The sequence below is a fragment of the Populus trichocarpa genome, chromosome 6 (genome assembly GCF_000002775.5).
Source record: "Populus trichocarpa isolate Nisqually-1 chromosome 6, P.trichocarpa_v4.1, whole genome shotgun sequence".
NCBI lineage: Eukaryota > Viridiplantae > Streptophyta > Magnoliopsida > Malpighiales > Salicaceae > Populus > Populus trichocarpa.
The window spans coordinates 12,068,710-12,086,074 of NC_037290.2; the positions used below are offsets into that span (position 1 = coordinate 12,068,710).

General features: G+C 36.7%; 2 protein-coding genes across 4 annotated transcripts; one reads left to right on the top strand and one right to left on the bottom strand.

Annotated features, from left to right (window-relative positions):
* Positions 1–2,899: 2,899 nt before the first annotated feature.
* Positions 2,900–5,329, top strand: LOC18100351 (growth-regulating factor 1). Of its 3 annotated transcripts, none has more exons than XM_024603030.2 (4): positions 2,900–3,852; positions 3,959–4,415; positions 4,526–5,019; positions 5,149–5,329. In XM_024603030.2, the coding sequence occupies exons 1-4, from the start codon at positions 3,660–3,662 to the stop codon at positions 5,154–5,156; spliced, it is 1,152 nt and encodes a 383-aa protein (XP_024458798.2). In that variant the 5' UTR covers positions 2,900–3,659; the 3' UTR covers positions 5,157–5,329. The 3 variants fall into 3 exon arrangements, with proteins under 3 accessions (XP_024458798.2, XP_024458797.2, XP_006381639.3); XM_024603029.2 differs by having other exon boundaries at positions 2,901–3,852; positions 4,517–5,019; XM_006381577.3 differs by having other exon boundaries at positions 2,906–3,852; positions 4,520–5,019.
* A 1,468-nt stretch (positions 5,330–6,797) lies between these two features.
* On the bottom strand, positions 6,798–16,431 carry LOC18100352 (protein CTR9 homolog). Its single transcript, XM_024603027.2, has 23 exons — positions 16,127–16,431; positions 15,964–16,030; positions 15,535–15,830; positions 15,003–15,056; positions 14,720–14,836; positions 14,555–14,618; positions 14,249–14,463; positions 13,246–13,330; positions 12,950–13,050; positions 12,667–12,759; positions 12,021–12,089; positions 11,808–11,900; positions 11,360–11,626; positions 10,829–10,909; positions 10,586–10,744; positions 10,322–10,417; positions 9,370–9,471; positions 9,165–9,272; positions 8,817–9,041; positions 8,344–8,610; positions 8,194–8,265; positions 7,766–8,083; positions 6,798–7,294 (listed from the first exon to the last, which is right to left on the bottom strand). The coding sequence occupies exons 1-23, from the start codon at positions 16,265–16,267 to the stop codon at positions 7,115–7,117; spliced, it is 3,270 nt and encodes a 1,089-aa protein (XP_024458795.1). The 5' UTR covers positions 16,268–16,431; the 3' UTR covers positions 6,798–7,114.
* Between the last annotated feature and the right edge of the window lie 934 nt (positions 16,432–17,365).

Here is a 17,365-nt window from a genome sequence, read left to right on the forward strand (position 1 = left end):
TGTTGACACAAGAAAAAATCATCTCCTTTCCAAGAAAAAAATAACCAGGGAGTTGCAAGATTTCAAAAACAAATTGTTTTAAACTCACATCGAAACAATTTTTGTTTTTAAAATGCAAGATCAAGATTTCAAGATTCATTCTAGACAAATATTTCCTCACTAAAACAAAAAAAAATGAGAGAAGGTTTTACTTAAAACCATTATTTGTCTAGGTCACTAACAGAGCACACCTAGGGACAATAGCCAGTACAATGGGGTAATATTGTACTTAGAAGGTGAATTGATCCCTTCAAGGTAACAGTAAAAAAAGGAACATTTTTTATAACAAGACAAGGGGGCATTTTTGTTTATAAAAGGCAGTTTGACCCATTCAACATGTAACATTGAATGTTTTTAGCAGTGAGACAAAGAAGTAATGAATGATCTTCTCAAATTGATCAACGAGATAGAGAATTTCCGCCAAGTAAATGGGTCACGATGGGTACCATAAAGGCTAAGCTAGGTAAAATTGGAAACATTCCAAAAAATATCTACATAGGCCAACTCAAGTGGGCTAAAAGCCAAACGACCAAGAGGACTCAAATCAGAAATAATAAGACCTTATCAATCAAGCAATAAAGAAGACTGAGAAGAAATGGGGGCCTATATTTCAAATCAGATAAAGATGCATGCATATCATCTAACTCAAAAATATTGAACTAATGTGTTGTGCAAAAGTTCATAAGAGAAATCCCCGCTAGGATCCATGAAAAGGAAGGCCACCTTGAAATGGCTAAAAATAAAAAATACTTTTGAAAAATTTTCACTTTTGAGAAATTTTGGACCAGGGCAGGCCGCCCATGAGAATTAGGTCACCCAATAAAAGTCTTTGTATTTTTCAATTAGAAAGGTCATCCATCATAATGAGATCAATATTAAAAACAAATCTGCATATTTTTCGTCATTTGGATAGGTCATCCATTACAATGAGATCAAAATTGAAAAAGTTCCATGTTTTTTTCACCAACGGGTAGGTCGTCTAGAACATTAATTAGACCACCTTCACAATTTATCTTCGTATTTTTTACCAACAAGCAGGTCGCCTAAAACAATTAGATCATTCACGAAAAATCTTTACATTTTTCACCAACGAACAGGTCACCTAGAATAATTAGACCACTTCCAAAAAATCTTTGTATTTTTCATCAATTGGCAAGTCGTCTGGAACAATTAGACTACTCTCGAAAAATCTTTGTATTTTTCACCAACAGGTAAGTTGCTTAGAACAATTAGTCTATTCTCGAAAAATCTTTGTATTTTTTACTAATGAACAGGTCACCTGGAAGATATGACAATTTTATTCAATAATTTGATCGGATTTTGTTCGGATCTTCTCTTTTTTTTCTCTGTATATATTTCTCATATCTTTTTAATGATTTTTACTTACATATTTTCTAGTTTTCATTAACGTAATTAAAATCATTGGTCTAGATTTGAATGTAATGATTGAGATTGAAATTATAAAATATTTAAAAGGATTTTTAGGGGGCGGGGGTTCCCCCTTTATCCCTTCTTTTTAAGGTGACAAAAAAATCAATTATCTCTGAGATAAAGATAAAAACTCCATCTTATCCTTCATATCTCTGTTTATTATATCCTAAGATAGCAATCGAATATTGTCCAGGCGTGGGTTTCATAGCTGAGCCAGCTTAAGCAATTAATTTGTTTTTTAATACACAACTCCATATAGTTCACACACATACGCATGCACCCTGATAACTTCCTCGTGTGAGAAGCCATAGAATAAACAAAGCTTCCTCATCCTCGATTTCTAGTAGAATTTCTATGGAAGCCTTTTCATAAATGAAATATCTGCCCATGAAAGTCTCATTTGAATGTAATTCTGCTTCCAGGTTTTTTAAAATAAAGGGATTAAATATTATGGTCCTGATGGACGCCATACCAATTAGTTTGCCTTCTGGTTGCATTATTTGCTGCAGAGATTTGTTTTTATCAAGAATAAACCAAAGCTACTGATGATGAAAGAAAGACTTCGGAGTCAAATGGTTTTGGGACGTCAGCGAAAATAATGCTATTAGGCGTGCATGCTCAGTGAAACTTGAAAGGGAATTTAATTCTGCAAACACACCTGGGGAGATGTTCTGTTCCAAGTGGGGCTTCTGTGCTAAAAAAAGGGTATTTTGCATGTGTTTGGGTCTGGCAGGAAATTACACCAGCAGTGTCAGAGTAGTGCATCCATTACTTTTGTACAACTTCCTGCCACTGCTAAACTTACAATACAAGAATAGTTCCAGGGAATTAAATTCCCTGAGTTTCCACTCATATTTTACCCAGAAACCCTAAGCTTGCTTGTAGATAAACCACATCTTTTCTTTCAAGAGGGAGGGACAGATATACTATCATCTGGGTGTACATAAACAATGCTGCAATTAACTCCCATTAAGCAGCAGTTGTTTTGCTGGTAGGAATCTTATTTATTTGGAAAATTCTGGCACAACAAGTACACGATGGAGATTAGATCCCGGAAGACCGAAGCAAGAACTCTTATCCATGTGATGTGATGAACTATGTATGCTCTCATGCATCTTTCTGGTTTTGGTTTGTGATTAAGGCATAATTAGGTTGCTGAAGTCTCACCGTGTTTAAGCAGAGGGCTGAAGGAGTGATGAATTGGACACTAACCAAAAAGGGAAAAAAAGTAAAGCCAGTGGGGGAGTCTGAGTCACGTCATAAAGAAGTCTTACACTACAGAAACTGGCTTGTTTTGAAAAAGACGAACAAACTATAACATGTTAGCTTGATGAGGGATGACCATTTGAACCAAATGAAATTAAAATATACATATCTTTTTTCTCGTAAAGCAAAAAAACAAAAAAAGAGGGGGGAAGAAAGAGAAAACGAGAGAGAGGATTTCAGTTTTATCAGAACCCAAAAGGACCCCCCCTCCTGCCCTAACCTGAATCTCTCTCTCTCTCTCTCTCGTTTTCTCAATTTCCCAAATCGAAAAAGGTCAAATGGTAAGTGGAGGGGGGGCACTGGGGTGTGAGGCAAAGGTACAGAAAAGGAAAAGGAGTTAGTAGCAGTAAAAGCTCAAACCGTACAACCTTCTCAGTGCAGGCATTCGCTTCAGACACCAACTCCTCTCTGGCCTTGATAGTAAAGAAAAATTATTACTTTTTTCTCTATTGTTTTTTACAGTCTTTTTAATGCGCTCTCTTCTTTTAGTTTATGGGTTTCCGTAGTTTTGTCAGAGACAAGAGCTGCCAGGCAGCTTACCTGCAGCAGCATCAGAGAGGTTCAGACATCATATAAGCAGAGAGAGAGAGAGAGAGAGAGAGGGAGGGGTGGCAGCACTGTTATGAGAACCATTAGTTTTATCCATGTACAGAAGATTCTGCAGGCTAATGGTCCCTGAAATAAATATACCTACTCTACTCTCCAAGCCATTTAGTAATAATAACTACAAGTAATAAACCACACACATTCACTCTCCCCAACACACACAACCTGCTTCTTCCCTTCTTTCTTTCTGCAACTGTCCCTGCTCTTTCACTTCACTGTTAAAGCTTAAAAACAAGCTCTTTTCCATTTTCCTTATCTTTCTTCTCTTTTTGAGACTTGTCTCTTCTCCTTCCTCTTCTTTTCTCTTCCAGGGTAATATGATAATGAGTGGAGGAAACAGGTTTCCCTTCACTGCATCCCAGTGGCAAGAGCTTGAGCATCAAGCCCTAATCTACAAGTACATGGTTTCAGGCATCCCCATCCCTCCCGATCTTCTTTTCACCATCAAAAGAAGTGGCTGCTTGGACTCTTCACTCTCTTCAAAGCTCTTTCCTTGCCAACCTCCACATTGTGAACCCACTATATATTTATATACACAGAAATTTCTTGAAAAGTATTTCTTTTCTTTCATCCGGGGTTTCTTTTAGCTAATATGTGGTGTGTTTTGTGGGTGCAGTTTCCTGGGGCTGTTTTCAGATGGGTTTGGGAAGGAAAATAGATCCAGAACCGGGGAGGTGCAGGAGAACTGATGGAAAGAAATGGAGATGCTCAAAAGAAGCATACCCAGATTCTAAGTACTGTGAGAAACATATGCATAGAGGGAAGAACCGTTCAAGAAAGCCTGTGGAAGTTGCAACACAATCAATAACAGCACCAACTGTCTCATCAATGACCAGAAACCACTCTAATAATTCACTACTAACAACATCCCCCACCTCTCTTTCGTTATTGTCACCTAAGACCCACCACCAGAATCACCTTCACTATCCTGCTCCTGCAGGTTATCATGCCCATCCAAATCATCAATTCTTGTCTTCTTCCAGACCCCTTGGGATTGGTCTGTCCCCTCATGAAAATCCTACTCACTTGCTTTTGGACTCTGGTGGTTCTTCTCTGGCCAATACAGATTACAGGTCTGTTTTGCAAAAGTAATGTGACATTTATACTACTTTTCTGTGGTTTGTTTATTAAAATCCATTCTTATTAGTTTTTTTTTTTTTTTTTGAAAACTAAGAAGAAACAGGAATGTTTATGGGCTGAAAGAGGAGGTTGATGAGCATGCTTTCTTCTCAGAACCTTCAGGTTCTATGAGAAGCTTGTCCGGTTCATCTTTGGATGATGCTTGGCAACTCACCCCACTCACAATGAACTCTTCTCCTTCTACCACCAACTCTTCAAAGCAAAGGAGCTTGTCTAGTTTACACAACGAATATTCTTACTTGCAGCTTCAAAGCCTGAGTGATCCCGATACCCCAAAACAACAAAAGCAGTGTCAACATAACTATCTTCTGGGAAGTAGTGATGTAGACAGTCTAGGGCCCATAAAAATGGAGAAGGAAAAATCCCAAAAGACTGTTCACCGTTTCTTTGATGAATGGCCACCAAAGGATAAAGATTCATGGCTTGATTTGGATGACAAATCATCAAAAAGTGCATCAGTTTCAGCAACCGGACTCTCAATATCCATTCCCTCCTCTCATGACTTTCTTCCAATCTTCAGTTCAAGAACTAATAATGGTAATCAATTCAATCTTCTTCGTCTGTTTTTTTGGTGTCGATATCTATTTACCTTTAATTTTTGTGGATTTTCTTTTCGAACCGGACAAATACTTCTTGTCCACGAAATTAAATTATTTTGTTTTGCAGGTGGTTGATTTTACTCTGGTGGGTTTCTGGCCCAAGATGTACTTGGTGGGAGGGGGGGTCACCGCCTTCTGTCAAGAGACCTCAGAATTGCTGAACTCTTTTTTGGTTTTTTCTGCAAAATGTGATTGAGATTGGATTAAATGTGTGTTTATTAATGAAGAGTATCCAATGTCTTTTGCCTTGTGGGTTCTCTTCTTTTCCTACTTCACTTTAGGATTTTCACAAATAGATTTGAAGGACTCTACTTTATGGTAGCCAAGCCATTGATATGAAGGTATCATCTTCTGGGTTCCATTAATGGTTCCTTTCAGTTTCAGACACTTGCCCAACCTTGCACTAGTAATGGACGAGGGACCTCATAGTCCCGGGATTTGCTAATTTGTCACTTGTCAATTCACCTGACTGAGATTTGTACGAGTAGACTCTACTTGTAGTCATCAACCCACCGCTACAATTATATCAGAATTGTTCCTGCGTTGGGGAAAAAAAGACTTGATAACAAATGCGAGTATACCCAATTGATGGTGCCATTGTCTATAGCTCAACAAACATGACACACTAATTCTATCTTAACAATGAAGCTGGTATGTGTACTTGATAATTGCTCTAAAGAAATGCCTGTCTTGAATTTTAATCAGGGAGGTTTCACTCTTGGAGGTTAGGATTTGTCGGGCATTTTGTTTGTCACTCTTTCATCTTTAATCAACTCCCAAGTTAGGCAAATGCATTTATGACGGCTCTCTTCCATAAACCTACCGAAAGGAACCTTCTTTTTTTCTCTTTTTGGTTGGTGGTCTTTTATTGCGATGAGACGAGGTGGATTATAGTCATGGAAAAAAAGAAGCCAACTAGCCAGCCATGGGGGGGTTTCAGGTGCAGGTCTTGGCCAACAGAGCGCTAGTCTGTGTCTGTTCTGAACCCTCTGATGGATGTCCATGCGGGGGTCTGGTGCCTTCCTCTGAAAAGGAGAAGCGCATAGAGACCAGGCTTTAAAAAGGCTTTTCCCACTGAATCTTGCAGGCAGCAAACTTTTTACCAATCCTCTCACCAAACACCTCCTATCAGAAGACTGACTGTCTCAGTAATCATCCCAAAAGAAAAGGTCCCATGTCTGACAATATGACCTTACATTTCCAACAGAAGGATACTCATCGTCAAGCACATCAATTCAACAGACAATTATGTCATTAAAATCCATAGAGCTCAATCTCAAATTAACCATCCTTTCACTGGCTGGCAACTCGCGGAGAGGGCAGCAACCCCGGCACTCTTTGACTTGTGAGTCTGACCCCAGTTAAATCTGCATTTTTCTTTCAATCTCTCCAACTAAAAGGGGTCTCATCACAGAAATGGGCTGTTAGGAAGGACCTGAAAAATGGTAAGAGTGAATTGATGGATGTTAACCTTCCAACTCTTTGCTCACTTGTTTGGCTAAAAATAAAGGAAAGAACGAAAGTTAATCCGCCCAAATTGGATGGATTGTAACTTACAACTGAGGAAGGATTGGAAGAGTCCTTTCTTTCCTCGGGTCTCAATCCATCATGCCAAACTAGTAAATTATCTCATTCATCCCTTCTCATCCACCCTCCCTATCAATCCCACCTCGGCTACAGACCCGAAGGAGCAAAAGAAAAGTTCGAGCTGGTAACTTGGATGTTCAACAATTTCTTAATAGAGATTGGTCAGAGAATCTCAACTGTACAGCTTCTGCCTAAAATATATAAGATTCTAAAAAAATTCAAGGATGCAACTGTTCAGCGTGGCTGGTGCATATACAAGGATGCAAAAGTTGCATTTTCATTAGGATACTTCTATAGTAAACCATACAGAATTGAACTATGGAAGTAATTCAGGGGACCAAAACACTGGAAGAGATTTGAGTACCTCCCCAGAGTGCAAGGCCATTCACCGTATGCCGGCATGTTAGTTTCCCCCTGTCCTTAAAGAGGGTTCAAAATGTTCCATATCAATCCTCATCATCAACAGCAGCATTCTCCTGCCTCTTGTCTCTAAATTCACCATCACTATCCTGCAGATCAGCAGAATTCTCTCGCAAAAGGCTCGACTGTGGCTTCCTCTCTGAAATCTCATCCTCGTCAGATTCTGACCATGCCCGCTTCCTCCTGCCTGCTGATGAAGGTGCAGCCTTCATCCAAAGGAGCAACACAGAAAAATACATGAGAAAGGGAAATTTTCATATTTTAATGAACTGCTGCTAAAAAACAAACCGATTAAATAGCTAGAATAAAACAAAGTTTAATTAACAATTACCAAGCAGCCTCTTAATGATGCTAAATGATGATTCACTAGTTCTAATTCGTTGATTTCATAGACAAAGTAGCACATCAATAATATGAACAAACCTTAGCACCAACAAACTAATAAACCTTTCATAACAACTAGTAACTTATCAGGCATCTATAAAGAGTTTACAAACTTGAGCAACCACTTAATCACAACACAGAACTTTGAATTGCTACAGAAGTTTGAATTGCTCCACAATCACTGGGTGCTTCCAGCAGGTTTAAGATAGCTAGTAATGTAGCTAAGTTTCAACATGAAAAAACATTACTTTATTAGAGTTGCAAGTTGAAAACAAAAACAAACAAGTTCTTACCGCATCATCATCTGCATCAGAGTCTTCCAGCCCAGCTGCTGCAAGAACATCCTGCGCATTCTCTTCTGCATTGTCATCCTGATCATTCATTTGATATCCAGGCTCCCTAAAATTCACGTTGGCATCATCATCTTCTGGTTCATCATGATCATCCATCATGTCAGCTTCTTCCATCTCATAGCGTGACCTTGAGCTCTTCTCCTTCTTTCTCCTCTTTCCACCCTTTCTCCTCCTTTTCTCACCGTGCCCACCCTCACCATCATCAATATCTGCCCTGTCCCTCCGCTTAGAAGCAGATGTGCTGCTCTTCCATTGCTCCTGCAAGTGCCAACATTATGCAGTCAGAATCCCAGCATTCTTAAGGAAATATTTGATTTTCTATGGTTTGCTTACTATAAAACTAGAACACCTGGAACAACTTTTTTTACCTTCACACGCTCAAAATGCTCTTCTTGTTGCCGCACCCGTTTTAATTCATCCTCCTGTTTTCTCCTCTCTAACTGTAATACAGATATTATTAGGTTTTACCTTCTTTCAAAAGTGATAGGTGTACAAGAAGCAAGAGCACAACAGTAGACCTGAAATTTCCTTTGTTCTTCAGCCTTGCGGCGGGCTTCCTCTGCCAATGCCATCTGACGAGCAAGATCTAGTCTCTGTCGGTTTTGCTGTTCCTCGCGCTCAGCTGCTTCACGATGAACTATAGCAGCCTCTAGTAAATGTTTGCAATACTCAACATGGGTGTTGATTTTCTTCTCATCAAACCCATTAAAGTACAGGTTGGAAGCAGCAGATAACTGACTAAATAAACGGACAGCATTTTCCAGCTCATCAACAGTTGAACGCACCTGTTATTATAAAACCAAATTATTGTAACTAGATAGCTTTGTGATGGAGGCCAACAAAGCATATGAAAATCTGGTTGCCAGCCTGATTTGGAGTCACAACAGATTTCATCTTTGTGATCTGAAGAGTTTAAAAACATGGTCTGAGGGCTTTTACCCAATGACTGATTATGTTCCATCACGCCAAGAAAAAAAAATAAAAAATTAACCTCATCTACTGTCCTCTTTGTCTTTTGTAGTGTAGATGCTGAGAATTTTTGCATTGCAACACCTGCATCGAACCTCAGTGTGTAATTAGAAGGTGTCAAATGGATGGCTCTCAATAAAGTTCTCTTGCAGTCCTGCCACTGTTCAGCTTCATAATGAGTGCGCGCCAAATAAAGAAGAATCTGAGAATCTGTATTATAAAAGAATTTCTGCAAACAATTCTGGTACTGCAACAAACAGAGTGTCATCAGCAAAAGATGCTATACAAGGGAACTTCAAAAGAATATTTATAATAACACTGCAGACATGCACGATCAGGCATAAATATGAATAAAATGAGATGAACTCACCATCTTCACAGCTAATGCAAAATTTCCTTGAGCAAAATATACATGTGCCAAATTTATCCAGACATCTGGCATCTGGACAAAAATGCTTCCACTTGCAGCTTCTTGGACCTATATCATCACAAAACAAACAAAGAATTCACTTAAAGGAAAAGAGACAGGACAAATTTGTAATCCAATGCAAAAAATGAATAACTATTCTTCTTACCTGTGTAAAAAGATCTTTTGATACATCAAAGTGTCCTTTTTCTGCCAAGACTACTCCAGCACCATTGGCAGCATAAAGATTAGCTGTATGCTGAACCAGAACCTAAAACATCAAAGATTATTATGAGAACATTATTGTATTGACAAGAAATACATAGTATAAAAGCAACAGGCCGAAGGCTATAACCTAAAGAGCCCACATAAATGAAAGGAATAGCCTCATAATAAGGTCCTGAACTCAGGAAAACTGAAATTGTTAAAGCTAAATCCATATTGAGGGCCCTGTGAGGATAAGCCAATGATGATGAACTATTTTCATCTAGTCACAGATCAAGCTTTTTATTTCCAGGGCCATTAAGATTTATCGTCACATTCTAAGTGGAGTGTTAAAGTGAGATGAGAGGTTGTCAATTAACACCAAATTGAAGCAATATGCACGAAGTCCATGAAAATTATAAGATGTTCAGATAGAAGATCAAAGTTTAAAATCAGCCTTCTTGCATATAGCTTTCATTCTTATCAATGTTTTTCTTTTCTACTCATTCAATCATATAGCATTCTTCTTTATGCGAGATGATTGCTAGAATGAGATTTCTATGTTATTTAGACATCACCTTGGACAAAAAATACATAAAATACACTCCTTTTGAAAGTTGCTCTATATAGACCTTCATGAAATTGGAAGCATAAATTCTGGTTCCCTTCTGATTTATGTTTATTGAGTTATACATGTATGCAAAGTCTTGTTTCTCATCATAATCCTCAATAACTTATTACGAATACACTCAATGGAACATTTCTGGGATGCAAACCAATGGCTACAGCAATATTGCAAATCAAGTGAAATAAAAGAATAAAATAAATGACTATAAGGTGCACTAAAAATATGATGTTTAAGGGTGGAGAAAATCCCATATAGAGAAGGGAAGTTTGGAAGAGTAAGGCATCCATACTCTGGTGTACAGTTCCTTGGCTTTTTCCAAATGGGTAGCTTCCAACTTTGGATTTCTTTTCTCATTACGTATTGCAGCGAAGTAGTTCCAGTTCCCCTAACAACGCCAAATAAGTATGTGAGATGCACGTAATGTTTTAGAAATAATGAAGAAACATCTATGAAAGCATTGCCACAACATAGTCACTAAAAAGGTGAGTGTGGGGAGAATACAGAATATCTAAAGAGAATTTAAAGCAGCATGCTCAATAAACAAGATACACACCAAAGAGAGAGTTGCATAAGAATCCTTCCCATCAGTTGCCTCACTAGCAGCACGGAATGTTTCTTTAGCCTTTACCCAGTCATCATTTTTAAGCTCCAGGTCACCAAGCATTGATAATGCATTTGGACACTTGTCATTCACAGTCAGAGCCTCATTTACCTTTAAAAGAAAAGGTTTATGTTCATCAAAAAAGCATTTACAGAATTACATACATCTATGTAAATTTGCATTGATGATAATAACCAGTTCGATGCTTAATGGAAGATTGTTTCGAGCTTTGGCAATGGCAGCAAGCCTCAGATAAGCATCCACATAGTCTGGATACTGTACAAAGAGATAAAAAAGTTAAAGACAAATCTGAAACATCACTTATGACTAAATACAGAACTATTGATGTCAAATCTAAAAATTTGAAAGCTTGAACTGCAGCAAAAGAGGAGTAAATGTAAGTTAGAATCACCAGTTAAAACCAAGATATGTGTGTTTTTTATCACTAATTAGCATTATCTAATACAGCATCAACTAGAGGAAAATTGAGTTCAACTATTACACAAAAAAACCAGTTGTTATTTCTGAACTTTCCTACGTTGATCATTTTCTGAAGTTCAAAGTCAAAGCAACAGCTCCACTGATTTCTTTCTTGACAGTAGGGTGTTCTCAACTCTAACTCATCCAAAAAAATTTCCTTATTTCAATTGATGGTGGTATTAATCAATAAAACAGAATACATAAGAGAATATGCCTACTCGCACATGCGCACACACAAACAAATACCTTAAACAAGATGAGGCGGTATAATGTGCTTGCAGTTTCTGTGTTATGCAACTGCTCAAGTAATCTGGCCAAGTTAAATAATGTTGTGACTTTATTCCAAGACAGTTCCACAGAATGACCTTCCTCCTCCAGTCGACGAAATATCTGCATGTCCTTGTATTGAAGAAGAGATGAAGTTGCATCAACTTCATATGTATTTGCTTTGCCTTCAAGAAAAGTGAGCCATATGCCATCACCTAGAGCCTCTTTGAAATTTTGCAAAGCAAGCTGCATCAAGACATCACACTATTTTTTAGATTTCCAATCAAGATTTTAATGGCAGGAAACTAGAAGCAGAAGAAGAGGTTCAAAATCAGAGTGAATTGAAGATGTAAATTTAAAAAAGAAATTTTTTTAATATACTAAAATTGTACTAGCTTTGATGAAATTAAAAGAGAACTCTATAAACCTCAAGTTCTTCTCTTTCAAAATGAATGACTGCAATATTGTTAAGCACTTCTATTGGCACTTCTTCACCTCCCTTTTTCAGAAGACTGCGCGCCTGTAACAATATTTTAAACCTGAGTTATCCTAGAACAAATCCATGTGCAAAAATGGAGCTTTGTTTAACAAAAACAGATAAATTCACAATAAAAAGAAATAACAAATAGACAGCCCTTACAGTTTTGAAGGCATCAAGAGCAGCTCCAGTGTCAGTTGAAATTAACAATTCTCCCAGATCAAGAAACGCCTGCATAATGATTGAGATTTTTTTCAAGTTGTCGATGTGAGAATAGAATGTAACTCATTGCATGATGCCAAATTAGTTCTAGCAACTTAAAGGATCTTGTAATCTAAGCATTTGAAAAGTTCAGTGATTGAATATTGACAATATTTATAAAGGGATATAGTGGCTAAAGGCCCTGTGATTCCAGCATTTCAAACACAGGACATTGAGGTCCAGGATCTTCTAAGATTTAACATGGTAAAGTGCTTTATCATATTTGTAGTCATGACACGAAAGGCAATAAACTCATTGATAGAAGAATAATAACTTTCTTGATGCAGAACCATCAACAAATGGCATCCCAAAAATCAGCTCTCCTACAGTCCTACTCTTCCAAAAACCATCTCAATGTAAAAACATGATCAAAAATTATACTGGATATCATTTCCCATGATTTGTGCACCGTACAGGTCAGTCCTTGTCCGGAATATATATCAACTTTTCAATTCCCTAGTAAAGAATACTTGTCAATCCAAAAATCATATAACCTCAAAGTTACAACTTACAACCCTCTGAAAGAACAAGCAATAGTGCCGGTTACCTGGGCATCACGAGGATCAATTTTTGCAGCCTTTCTCAAAAATTCCTGAGCCTTTTCAGTTTGCCCAAGCTGAACATATATGTGCCCAAGAACCTATAGGAAAAACAAAAATCCAGTCAAAATATAACTGTCACCATGAAGTTCCCATAAAACTGAAAGGACCTGTAAAGTTGAAAAGGCAGAATTAAGCTAAAATAATAATTAGAAGCATAAAGTCCCCAAAATAATTGGAGGAAAGAAAGTGAATTAGAAAAAGAAAAAAAAAAGCCACTAGCCCACTCACCTTTAATGTCTCACAGTTATCAGGGTAAACCTCCAAAACTTTTTCAAAATTTGACAACGCATTTTTAATCTCTCCCAGTTTCAATTGTACCTGCCCCAAACCTGTTAGAAACAACATGTTATGCAGAGAAGTGTTGAATTAAGAGATAAATAGCACTAGCAAGCATTATGCATCAAAGATTCAAAATACTGCAACAATGGATCTATTGCACAACATCTGATACAAAGTTTATATAGAGCAGAAAAAAGTTATTATAACTATAACCAAAAGAAGGGCAAGGGCTGTTGTTTACCAACCATAATAAGGAAACACAAATTCACTGGGCTTATTGATTTCCTTGACTGATGCCCAGTAGTATCTTGAAGCTGTTTCATAATCACCCTACAGTCAAGAGAAATGGCACCGCTGCTTAGTTGAAAGGGCCAAACAAAATTGACAGACTAAGCATGGCAGATAAAACTTGTTATAAATAAAATCCTGAGAGAAAGAAAAACAATGAATACGGGAATATATTAAAGCCAAAACAGCTGCTTCTCATAGCATCATGTACAGAGCATTAAGAAGGTGCAAAAAGGGTGAAGTTCAAAACTTGTTTCTCAAATACGCAAACCAGATTAATGCTTATGCCAGGTATCACTGTATACAGCCTTTTGTTTGAGGACATTAAGAATATTCTTGTTGAAAAACTGGCCAACAGTAAGGGCTATCTCATATTTGGGCTATGAGAACAGGTTCAAATAACAAGACAGCCAACGCTGGAAGGATAGAGTGGCATGTGGAAGGCATTTCAAGGCAACAAGAAAAGGATAGTGAAGGTGAGTCAATAGGTAAGTGGGCCAATGAAAAGTCATTTTAAACACCATGCTTTATTTTGAGACCCCATTTGCATACAGGTTATGTAAGTAAAATCAAATTCACTCATGTGTGGTCTTGCAAACACATACAAACAGCAAGATAAATCTCTCAATAGGAAACAATTTCCTCCACTTATAACAAATTTCAATCACAGTAAGAACATATGACATTTACTGCAATTGTATGAATAAAGATGGCAAATCAAACCTTGCTATGGTAAGAGCGAGCTAAATTGTAATAAGAATGTGACTTTGTTGGTCCATGATTTGTGACAGGTTATGTAAGTAAAATCAAATTCACTCATGTGTGGTCTTGCAAACACATACAAACAGCAAGATAAATCTCTCAATAGGAAACAATTTCCTCCACTTATAACAAATTTCAATCACAGTATGAACATATGACATTTACTGCAATTGTATGAATAAAGATGGCAAATCAAACCTTGCTATGGTAAGAGCGAGCTAAATTGTAATAAGAATGTGACTTTGTTGGTCCATGATTTGTGACAGCAAGTGCAGTTTCAGTCAGTTGCTCAACTAAAAAATGTTGACCGGTGAAGAAAAAGTGATTTGCTAGATAATTCAGTGCCATTGCACAATAGGGGTATATCTCAAAAGCTCTCTGCATTTTTTCCATTCCTTTCCTTATTGCAGCAGCTGTGCAGACAGAATAAAGCAACAGAGTAAGACTGCTCAAAATGAGAAATTCATCTGGACAAACAGATAAAAGAAAAAATTACCAGCCCACCTTCATTTGTTTGCAAATCCAAAATTGCTAGTGAAACAAGAGCCTCAACATTTTCTGGATCCAACTGTACATGGAAGATCACAAAATATAGATACAGAATCAGCACAGAACTTGCAGCGTGAGCTGTATAAATCCAATACATGTACAAATATTCATATCACTTGCCTGCAAAACCCTCTGAAAAGCCAGGCAAGCTTTTCCCACGTGGCCCAGCTTATAATGGCAGTGTCCTATGCCAAGTCTTACAGCTCCAGGACAATCAGGATAAACTTGCAAGGCCCGCTGAACAAAAACCAAAAATAAAATGTTAACCTTGATTAAAGAAATCAATGTTAGATGGAGGATTTGTCATGACTCTTAGAAGCTCGTAACTTAAATAAAAACAAGAAACAAAATGTAAGAGTAGTAGTGCTTTATAATGGAATATAGTTAAGATAAAGTAACAAACCTTAAACAAGGTCAACGATTCACCATAATGTCCACGACTGTACTCAACACACGCCTGCAAAAGTACAGGGAAAGTTATATAGAGATACAGCAACATTTGTACCCTACCACATGAAGGTAAGCTCCATCTCAGTCTCCCATGACAGTCGCTCACTAGGAAAATTTGAAGGGTTTGGTCTCATTCTCAATTTATTTTCATAATTGCTATCTACCACCAGTGTTCCCACCATCCATGTTCAGAACTAATTCAACATGCAAGACGCAACATAGAGCCTCTTATACGAAACTGCTATGCAAATTTGTGTCACATTTTCAAAAATAAGCTTGATTATTTTGATATTTGTTCAGCTTGTTTATTAATTGGAAGATGGCATGATATCCAAATTACTCTTGTATCTTTATTCAATTTCATTTTTTTATTCAAAATGTGTGTTTTTGTATTCTTGCTTTTCAAAAGGGAAGGCACAAGCTTGCCAGAAAATCAATAATATTGAATATGAACCACTACAAGCATCAAAATCAATGAGTTACACCTGACCGAGAAGAGCAGATACATTATCACGGTCTCCTTCCAGTACGATCCTAAACGCAGCAGATGCTTGTTCTACTTCACCCTTAGCCAGTAAAAGCTGACCTTTGCCAACCCAAGTAGAAGGCTCGTGCATGTCAATCCTGGAAGCTTTATTGTAATGTTTGGTAGCCTGTATAAAATACTCCTCCTTCTCTCTTTGTTTTGTCTCGACTTTTCCAAGATAGCTATAATAAGCCCCCAAAGCATTGAGGATAGCAATCCTCTCATATCTAACATCCGCATAATATTCATCAATTTCTGCACACCCACACCAACATCAATCACGAAATAATTTCAGTAAGTTCCTCGTCTCCACTATCGTTCTTCTTCTTTTTTCTATTCGGAAAACAAAAATAAATAAAAAATAAAATTTCAGAACAATAGGAATTACCATGACTGGATCCTTCTTCTAATATCTGCCGAAATTGATCGAGTTTTCCTTGCTTGAAATACTCTCTCTGCATCAAATCATCAAATTAACCACAAAATACAATAATTATTATTTGAGAGATTCCGAAAAAGAAAAGAATAGGAGAAATCAGAGAGAGACGAACGGCGATGATGAGCCAGAGATCGAGAGGAGCTTGCTCGGCTTTGAGGATATCAAGAATATCAGAGGCGTCCCTAGGAAGCTGATCTAGAGCTACCCTAACTTCTTCCTCCGAGTTCTGCACCGGTATGTACACAAACGCCATTTATTTTCTCGATAGATTAAATTAAACAAAAGAAAAGGTAAATAGTTCTCTCTTTCTCACTCTCTGTCTGTGTGAATTTGGCTGGGGTTTTAGAGGAGGGAGAGAGGGGAAGCAGTGGAGCGACAAAATTACCAAAATAAAAAAAAAAAAAAGCAATGGTTAGTGTTTAGTGTTTATTATGTTTATTTTAGGTTTGCTCTCAGATCGCAGCATCGAGTCCTTTTACGTTTCTTTGAGTATTAGTGAAAACGCATCTATATTTTGTAATATTGCGTTTTTGGCCATTGACGGCTATTTCTTTTGTTTCTTTCCTTTTTTTTCCTTTTTCTATTTTAATCCAGGTATTTTTGTTAGATTGTATCAAATATATAATGACAGCAACATTTGATTGACATGTCATCACTATATTTAGAAAGTAGGAGTGTAATTGTAATTATTTTTTAAAATATTTTTTATTTAAAAATATATTAAAATAATATTTTTTTTATTTTTTAAAAATTAATTTTGAAATTAGTGTATCAAAATGATCTAAAAACACTAAAAAAATATTAATTTGAAATAAAAAAAATAAAAAAATTTAAATTTTTTTAAAAATATTTTTGAAACACAAAAATAAATAAGGTTAAAAACATATATAAGTATAGTAGTTTTTATTTATTTTTTTTAGTTTAAAAGATGAATTCAACTTAATTATTGTGAATCAGCTTCAAGTTGCTTTTACTAAGATTGATCGTAGGTTGGTTGTAAAGCTTTGTTTATAAAGAATAGAGAGAAAGAACCATTAAAACTCATCATACTAAAATAACATCATCCTTCTCGTCAGATCTATCTGTTTTGCTCAAGCCAATTGTGCCTTATTCTTAAAAAATCTCTAGTGATAGCCTAATAAACTCATCCTTTTAATTGAAAATTAACTTATAAATCTTGGTAAGTAGAGTAGATAAGGTTATTTTGCACATGGTTTTTATTTATTTTTATGTTTTTTTTTTTGTTTTGATTTTTTTTCAAGATCAATATTGTAATTTGTTATATATTTTGGTTTTTTCAATATTTACACTTATGAGGTTTTGTGTTTTATCTTGAAATTGTATTTTTATG